At 37.5% G+C, this 9,773-nt stretch overlaps 1 protein-coding gene across 4 annotated transcripts in view; it reads right to left on the bottom strand.

Moving 5' to 3' along the window:
* ENPP3 (ectonucleotide pyrophosphatase/phosphodiesterase 3) overlaps positions 1-9,773 on the bottom strand; it is a 70,450-nt gene that overhangs the window by 25,161 nt on the left and 35,516 nt on the right. For all 4 annotated transcript variants that reach the window (XM_015819805.1, XM_015819806.1, XM_015819807.1 and 1 more), the window contains 8 exons: positions 8,120-8,239; positions 6,563-6,672; positions 5,132-5,197; positions 4,327-4,399; positions 3,142-3,250; positions 2,917-3,045; positions 2,495-2,526; positions 759-886 (listed from right to left, as the gene is read on the bottom strand). In XM_015819805.1, the coding sequence (XP_015675291.1) occupies positions 759-886; positions 2,495-2,526; positions 2,917-3,045; positions 3,142-3,250; positions 4,327-4,399; positions 5,132-5,197; positions 6,563-6,672; positions 8,120-8,239 (767 nt within the window). The remainder of the gene's footprint in view (positions 1-758; positions 887-2,494; positions 2,527-2,916; positions 3,046-3,141; positions 3,251-4,326; positions 4,400-5,131; positions 5,198-6,562; positions 6,673-8,119; positions 8,240-9,773) is intronic.

Genomic DNA, 9,773 nt, shown 5'->3' with positions numbered 1-9,773 from the left:
CCGCAGAGGACTGGGATGAGGAAGTCACGGAAGAGAAATCAGTCATTTCTATATGCTGACTCTTCTCACAAGAGGAGCCAGCCTTGAAATCATTTTCTTACTCAGAAGATAAGCCTTCTGTAGATATTTCATCATTTCAGCCTTACAGAAGTTTGACAGAAAGTTTTCATAATTCAGATCTAGAGAGCACTTCCAGACAAGGTGAACCTGGTCATAATACAGGTTAATGATTTCTAAACAAAGCTTCAGCTGGCTTTAGAACAGGGGTCCCCAACCCCTGGTCCATGCAAACATGTACTGCCTACATCTGTGGGATGTAGGCAGTACATGAAACCACGCCCCCTCCGGTCCACAGAAAAACCCCTCTCCACGGAACCAGTCCCTGGTGCTCAAAAGGTTGAGGACCTCTGCTTTAGAATATTGCTGAGACAAGATCTTTCTATTATCCTAAGAGAGAAGAAGTACAATCACCTGCAGGGAGTGTTTTTCTCTCTTCATTTGTCCTTACCTTGTCTATCCTTATCTGTTGTGCTTGATTTTCCATATAAGTTTCATGCAGTCACTGAGGACAGCACATTAATCCTCAGAGCACTTGAAATCAAGTAGATAATAATAATAAAACTGATATATGTATAAGTAAATGTACATATTTAAAAATAACATTTTGTTGCTTTCCTACAGTATATCTAAAACGGGTCTATTTTATCATTCAATAAAAAGCTAAGCAATGTCTACAATTTTTTCTCTCTATACCGTACCTCACAGCCATCCACTGTTGATCAACCATAAGATTAACTTTGTCAATACGAATGTTGTTAACATAGTGTAGTCTCTTTGGAAGGTCTTTGGACAAGTAAGCTTTAAAGTACTGTTTTGGCTTTCGGCACTGAAAATGTCAAAGTGAAATAAATGATGAATTTTGCAGCATCACAGAATTAAAAAATCAAAGATGAAAAGAAAACATGCTTTGAATGCAAATATTGAAGTGTTGCTATTATTATTATTATTATTATTACTACTATTATTATTACTATTATTACTATTACTATTATTATTATTATCTTGCAAAGGGACCTTTTGTAAATTCTTCAAAAGCATCTCTATAAACAAGCATTCAATTGATAATGGAATGCTAGACTATTTTTTAATTATGCATCACAGTGACTCCAACATGTGGATGAAATGCTCCACAAGTCCAGTTAATTACTTCAATTTATAAGTCTCTCTCTCTCTCTCTCTCTCTCTCTCTCTCTCTCTCTCTCTCTCTCTCTCTCTCTGTGTGTGTGTGTGTGTGTGTGTGTGTGTGTTGTCTGTCAATCTATCAGTAGTCCTCGAGTTAGACCCATAAGGGAATCTGCTCATTAAGGTTATAATTGGGGATGGTTGTGACATGGGTCATAAAACATGACTGACCCAATTTTACAACCTTCTTTGTGGTGGTTGTTAAGTGAATCATTATGGTCAAGATACTGCAAACTGCAATTCGATGTAGCCCAATTACCAAGTGCCGAAAGTGGAGTCATGTGACCATGGGGTGCTTGGTCATCAGAACTTCATCGGAACTTCAAATATGGCTTGTAAATATGTTCCAGATAAGTCCATTGAAATTTCGAATGGTTGCTAAGTGACCAGTTGTACGTTGAGGACTACATCTAGCTAATTAGCTCACAAACACAGGGAAATAAGTTAAGAACATGTCAATTTCAACCTGTTTCAGAAGGTATTGATTCATTGATCATTCAAAACTTCTCCGTCCTCTAAAAACCACAGTAACAGACCTTAAGGACTGTTCTTTCTAATGTGGACTGAATTTAGCAGTTTTAGCTTTATATCTATCACAGCTGACAGTTATATGAAATGATAGTATGGACATTAAGGAAAATCGTGTACTTTACTTTATCTTCCATATGATGTTTGCCTTTTAAAGTGAGAATAAGATACATTCATATCCAAATGTCAGGCATCACTGGTCAAAATAGGTTTCAGTGAAACCCCAAGTGAACAGAACCCGACACATCATTTGTATGACATGAACTTAAACATGGCAAGCTTTCTGAAAATTTAAAAGTGTACTACATGTACTTTTTCCAGGTTCAAGACAAGAAAGCAAAGAGTGTGATAGATTCAGAAGTCAGAGCACCCTTTCAGTTAGTGTAACAGACCTTAAGGATTTTTACCTTTGGCGGAAATGCTATATAATTATATATAAGATGAACAATGACTAACTGGCTGGATTCAATTGCTGCAATATCTAAATTGGTCCTAGAGGTATGAGAACGGAACAGGTCTGTTATGAAGTGATGTAAGATGCAGAATCTTTCATTTAACCTCCAACAGAAGGTGTGATCTAAAATGGATATAAGTTCAATACATCACCTCTCTCAAAGCAAACAGTAACAATGTGCTAAAGAAATTATATTTCAGTAGTGATGCCTTCACTAAATGCTTGGACTATTATTTTCTTAGGAAGAAAAAAACATAAAAACATACTCACTGTAAGATTTTTAACAATTCCTTCAGAATCAACTGTTTGGAAGAAAAGAAAGGTTATACAGTATGAATAATGTATTACTCTCAAACATTAAACTATCAATTCGTCTTCTTCAAATATGCTGCATCAAACCCATGGTAGTTGCATTTTTAAGGCATTAAGCCTTTTTAAAATACTTATCCAATGGTATCTGCAACGCTTGGTTTTAGCTCCCGTCTGAAAACCACATTTACATTATTCAGTATTCATTTTAATGATGAAATCTCTGGGAGTTACAGCAATTGAAAAAAGAAATTCAAGCACCATAAGCTCTCATGGATGGCAAGTGACATTGCTCTAAGCTAGGGAGATGCCCTAGAACTGTATGCTCTACTAAGCCTCTCACTTAAATTCTACAGTTTTATGATTCTGTGGTCCAAACTTACATGTATAAAAGTCTTTTGGAACATTTTTTGATCGAATACGAGGTGCTGGACCTTCATACATATAAAAATCAACATTATTAAAATAATTGGCCATGTATTCCAGCCGGTCACAGGATATTTCCTCCATGCCTAAAGAAAGGAGAGGAAAATGGTATGCAATTGAATAAATATTGACAAGTTGACAAAGCTCTTTATTGAAATAGCGAACAACAAAACAACATTTACCATGGTCAGCCAGAAGGATAAGATTGACACAATTATGCAGATTCCTTTGCTTTAAGCCTTCCATCAACATCCCCAGAGTCCGATCTGCCATTTCTAAAGCCCTAATTATCTATGCCAAAGGAGAAAAAAAGTAACTGGCATTTTATCATTCACGTTAAGTCAAATATTGCAATCAGGTCTATCACAATAAATAATACAATAATAAAGAGAAATCCTTTTTTGGGCTACAGGTTATGTTATTGGATTACGTTTAGAAAAGTAATAAACTACTCTAATTAATAACATTTTTGTGCATTGTATTTGTCAGAGTAAAATACAAGTCCATCCACCACCACCACCCCAGCACAATATTTATATAGTTGTTCTACATTGCCAAATAATGATTTTATAATAGCATAAATAATAAACAATTAATATGGCAAAAATAAAAAATGAGATATATCACAAGACTTGTAAATTGACTTATACTTTGCCTGCTCGTATCATTATTTTCCACTGTTTCCTAAGTTGTTGGGAGTGTGCATTGTAATGCATCACTTCCTAGAGGCTCAGATTATGAGTGGTTCTACAGGTAGTACTTGACTCATGAGCGCAACTGAGCCCAAAATTTATGTTACTAAGTGAGACAGTTGTTAAGTTAGTTTTGCCCCATTTTACCAACTTTCTTGCCACAGTTGTTAAGTGAATCACTGCAGTTGTTAAGTTACTAACACGGTTGTTAAGTGAATCTGGCTTCCCCATTGACTTTGCTTGTCAGACGTTCACAAAAGATGATCACATGATTCTTTGGGATACTGAGACCATCATAAAATATGATTCAGTTACCAAGGGTCTGAATTTTGATCATGTGACTATGGTTGTAAGTGTGATAAACAGTCATAAGTCACTTTTTTCAGTGCTGTTGTAACGCCGAACGGTCACTAAATGAATTATTGTAAGTCACGGACTACCTGTACGTTGCAATAAAAATGCTATTTGGTGTTAACTTTGGAACAGCTCAGCTTTTAGCATATATTATTCTACCAGTGTTTTTATCTCTAATAAAGAAAGGGCATTTCAGATGTGCTGTGGCATGTGTCATTGCGACCTTTTATGTATATATACCAACTAAAGTTTAACTTAAGTTCCACCTCTTTAAATACAGAACAATGGTGAGAGAAATAGGGGAAAAAAAGATGTGCTTACTTCTCCACTAACAGGCCCATAATTATGTCCAGTTGTGTCTGGCTCCTCAATATACAATGTGTAGAAATCTGGTCTGCAGATTAAAAAGAAAGACCATTACTTTAAAGAAATGTCACTTCATCCAATGATATATTATTAATTAACACGTTGCCAAAATAATTTGAAACTCAATGGTGGCTGCTATCCTCTCCTAGGGCTAAAAAAATCAGAGTCACATCAAACACCAAACTAGCTAGGAGAGGAAAGAATAGGAAAGGAAATTATTGAAAACAAAAGACAACATGGAACAAACATCCCAGAACCAGAATGCTGCTGGGATTATTTTCTCTCATTCTGTTGTCAGTTCTGAAAATGGAAGAAAGGGCAAAAATCTGGATGACCACAAGATGGCAGGAAAAATGTTAGAGGTTTTGGTACCTCTTTCTGCCATCCAACGTTTAGCAAATTTTTGCAGCTCAGTTCAAATCACCTGAGAGGAGAGGCAAGAAGATGGCAACATTTAGTGTTTGAAGTTTTAAAAAGGGGGGGGGAGTGGAGCAGATGACAATGACAGAAACCACCAGTGGTGGAATTCAAATATGTGAACAACTGGTTCTCTGTGTGGATGCTGCTTCCGGAAGTCCGTTCTGGGCCTGGGCCAGAACTCAACAAAAAATTAGCTACCAGTTCTACCGAACTGGTGCGAACCGGCTGAATTCCACCACTGGAAACCACGCTTCTTGGTTGGCAGCATATAATTAGGCGACTTGCTTAGCATTTTATAAGAAAAGAGAATGTTGTTTCATTAAGTTTTCATGGCTATTACCTCTTAGCTTTGGGAAGATCTAGCCATTGTAGCACCTCTGTAACTCTTGCTTCAAACGGAATTGATCTACAAGGAATAAAAATGTTATTTAGAAGGAAAACAATATGGCGACAAGGAGAACTTTGTTTTAGTGGACACATCAGCAACATGTTTTTATGCCAATAGCAAGCAAGACAAGCAAAGAAGACAATCAGCACTTTCCCAGCTTCCCATTATGAGTAATGAAACATTGGTTAAATTTTTTTTGTGACTGACAGACGTCATTCTGTACAAACATTTTAATATAGCAAAAAACAATTTGATAATTGCAAATGCAAAGCCACAACCAGGTTGACTTTACGTTGCAATGTGAACATAATGTAAACACTGTAGGAAAAAAAAACCCCTTAAGAGTAAATGCTGCTGTAAAAATAACGTATACAAAAAAGGCCTAAGCAAAACATAGTCCCTTCCAATTCCCTGCAACAATCAATGCATGAAAAACTCTTCTCATGTGGCCCTTCTGTCTTTTTGTTTGGGATGGGGTTGGTAGAACCTGACAGGAAGGAGATGAAAAATGGTTTCAAAATGCCAGAGCAAACCTGACACTGAATGGGCCAGAGACAGTTTGAGTCCATCTTCAGTCACCTGAAATCAGAACTTCTCATCAAAATAATATCACATCTTAGTATATCCAGTACTCTCCCATCGTGCAATATCTATAAAACAACTACATGGAATTATAAACCGGTCAGTATTAAGATGGAAAGCCCATTGAATAAAGTAGAACAGAAGCTGTATTTTTCCCAGCAGATTTAAGCTGAAGGCTGACCCGTCAGTTAAGCAGAGTGAGAAAATGTCTCAACCAGCAGGAGGCAGCAAGATGTCAGAGAAGAACCTTCTCAGTTACTGGGATGCCCTTCAAGCCAACAAAGGATTTTTATGCTAATGCCAGGATTTAAAAAGTTGCTAGCCATCTTTTAGGCAATTGTTGCACATGAGAAAAGAATGAAACGTGTCCCTCTCATGTTCTTCAAACCCAGCCTGTAATACTGTATATGTTCCCTTTATATATTTATCAAACAAAGCTTTCTTAATGCCGACATTATTTGATGTGTGGGAGAGGGAAGGAGCATGCAGATCTTTGAAAAGACACTTTGCTTCAATGGCTGCATGAACGAAACACGCATTCGCACCAACAGCAGCAATGTCTGTATAATCATTAGGAATTGAGCTTCGTTCAGGGATGTCATTCTTGGCAAAGGCTTACTGAATAATGATTTGGAAACTATAAAATGAAAGAAACATCAGTTCATTGCCAGTTTTCCCTTACTGTAATATGTTTTTTGCACTTCAGATGTCCTACTGATTAAAAATTAAATTAAATTAAATTAAAAAGACACCTGTAGCTGATGGGAGAACCTGTTGATTTTTTTTCAGTCTTCAACTCACTTGTTATAATTCTTGAATATAGTTGGGTAAGATCCATTTATTTTTACTTCAGATCCAGGCCAAAAATAGGTGGCTGCTTTCAAACCTTGATAGGTTGCTGTATGCCAAATCTGCAAGAAGTGAACATACAATCAGTATCTTAAAAATGAATAAACTGTAAAACGTCATGTCTCCAGGTTTCTGCAGACAGTCCCCAGATTAAGAATGTCCAATTTAAAGAGAATCTCTAGGTACTAATAGGGCTGCCTGTTACAAAATAGCAGAGGCAGAGTTACAATAGTTAAAATGCCGGACAGCTACTGGCAGCATGATCTGATACAAAATAGTGGATGGCATTCTCCTTTCTTGAATCAATGAAATGCTAAGGTTGTACAATGCTTTCATGAAAGTCACAAAGTAGTGTGTGCATTTTTAATATAGCATGCAGCCTTTTTTCAGCAGTTCATGAAAGTATTGTGCAGCTTCAGAGGTCCGTCTGCTCAAGGAAGGAGAATGCTGTCTGCCATTTTGAGTCAGATCACTTTGCCTTCGCTGAAATTACAACAGTTACTTATGACTGATCTTTGCAACTGTCCACAGNAAAATTTGGACAATGAGAGACTGAATTCCAAGGAGTTCTTCTTGAATTTGATTCTTCTTGCTAGACAGTTTTTCCAGTTTTAAGTCAGTTTTTCCCATAGTTTTAAGATTTGAAACATATACATTTAAACTTTACAACTTTAAACTTTACAAAGAACTTGGGTTACAATGTTGATGTAGTTATTGATCCCTGATATGCAGAAGTGCAGGCCCAGTAATCTGTTCCCATTTAAATGCAAATTCTGGTTAAAGACAGAGTTAGGGAATGGAAATCATTCTTAATCCAGAACAGACTGTACTCACTCATCAGCAGTTTTTAAAAACTAGATGTGCTTTACTATCTTTCAGTCAAAACTGAAATCTAGAAAGCCATGTTGATTTTTTACATGGGGACCTTCCCTATTTCCGTTTTCCTGCTAAGGCAGTGGTGGCGAACGTATGGCACGGGTGCCAGAGGCAGCACTCAGAGCCCTCTCTGTGGGCACGCGCGCCGTCGCCCCAGTCCTAGGCCTTCAGCCGGGTTTTATAGAACTTTTTCGCTTTAGGCCTCCATCGCCGTCTACAAAAAAAAAAAAGGTTCAATCAATCAGTCAATTTCAACTTCACGCGGGGAAAAAAAAGATCTTGCAAAGTTGGAATTGATTGATTGAACTTTTTAGTCCCACCCAGTCTGCTGTTACCACCACAGCCACACCCACCCAATTGGCCACACCCAGCCAATAGGCCACACCCAGCCAATGGGCCACACCCACCCGGCACCTGACGATGCATAAGTGGGTTTTGGGTTGCAGTTTGGGCACTCGGTCTCTAAAAGGTTCGCCATCACTGTGCTAAGGAAGTACAACATCTTCATAGCATCACTCTGTTGCCTTGAAGTTATATATGAAGTCACTTTGTATTACTGTTATTTCAATACAACAATTGAATTTGCTATTGGGAAATCAATCTACACCAAGAAACAAAACTAAAGGTACATACAGGTTGTCCACCCCACCAGGCAGGATTTTTCGAAGTACTTGCAGATAATGAGAAGTTCAGATTTAAATTTACGTCATATATATTATTGTCAATGATGCCATGGGATTCTGGATACAAGCCCTGAGGGAAAAAGATACATATTGATGAAGATGAATGAGCTGCTTAACATTTCTTCCAGGATTTGTGTTATTGGAGTGCACTGCTACATATCAAGAGTAGAAAGATTTCAGGTTTGTAGGATTTAAATGTCTTGTAAAAGACATATACCTCCTGCAGACATTAGGCAAAATAATGATATTCTAATTATATTCAGAAGACGTGCAGTGTGTGCAAATGACAAGGTCCTTTTGCATCCTCCTCTATGTTTGGCAAGCAAATGGTTATGCTGGAGAGGTTCCTCTATTCATAAAAGTTTTTCCGCATAATTAAAAATCCCAACCTTCCTTAATCATAAATACTCTATGAAAACAGTCCAATCATGAAATGAATACATGTAGTCCTCAGCTTACAACCATTGTTTTAGCAACCATTTGAAGTTTCAACTATTACTTATGATTGAACTTTGCAACCGTTGCAGCATCTCATTAGTCATAGGTTCAAAATTTGAATGCTTGGCAATTGGCATGTACTTAACAAAAGTTGCAGCATCACATTTACCTTGAAGTTAGAGACTGTGATAGGAAACTGGTTGACTTCCGATTTTGCGCCCGTAGCGCATGGCTGCACGAGAGCGGACCTCCACTCCCCACGGCTAGTTTTGTCCTGCCAGGGGGACCCTAGATGGGCCCAAAGTCGCCCCAAAGAGGTGACTGTGAAGGAGGGGCACCCCGTTGATTACAAAGTGACAGCAATTGCTTCGTTTGATCTGGGGGAAGCTCTCCAAACCCGACAAGAGAAAGGCTAGCCACATACCAGTGTCTAGCCCAAGCTACCTGCCGCCGAAGTCCAAGAGCAACGGTGAACATCGTGCTTGGAATTAGTGAGAGTATTTGATCTTCTCTCCTTTTTTTGCAACTAAATCCCTGGGAAAGATCTCCAAAGCAAAAAACCTCTGAAAGTGAGGGGAGGGGACTATACTCCCATTCCCCCATAGACAGAAGCGGTGAATTAACCTTTAAGGAGGAAAGAAACATACCAAATTAAATTTAAAATACTACAATCTGATAAAACTTAGAAACTAAAGCAAACTGCTGAGATTATATTCTAAAGGATTTTGATGAAATTATAAAAAAAGAAAAATAATAAGAACTTCTTGTCTGAAAGAGCTGGAAAACAAATATGTGCTGACATCTAGTGGACAATTAGAATATAGCACATTAAAGACAATGCCCAGAAACAAAGAAAAAAATCTATTCCCATGAACTCTAATAACTTTTAAGAAGATAGCTGCTAGATAATAAGAAGAGAATGTACACTGGGCCAGCTATAAGATTGGAAAGTGTCTGAAGGAAAAGAAAAACTTTGATTGTGGTCTAAATTTATGAACTGTTTAAAAACTTTGATCTATGACTAATTTTTGAGAGGGAAAGTTACAGGAAGGATTTAAGGTGGCTAAATATATTGAATTGCAATTCTGAAGTGGTTGACAATTGACTCCTGAAAGAAAAAATTGTTATAAAACATTGATTTTACTGAAACATTGACAAATGAAAAT

This window comes from Protobothrops mucrosquamatus, unplaced genomic scaffold, assembly GCF_001527695.2.
Source record: "Protobothrops mucrosquamatus isolate PMUCROS unplaced genomic scaffold, P.Mucros_1.0 scaffold991, whole genome shotgun sequence".
Taxonomy (NCBI): Eukaryota; Metazoa; Chordata; class Lepidosauria; order Squamata; family Viperidae; genus Protobothrops; species Protobothrops mucrosquamatus.
Note: the sequence above shows the minus strand (reverse complement) of the source record. Positions and strands in the feature narration are given on the sequence as shown.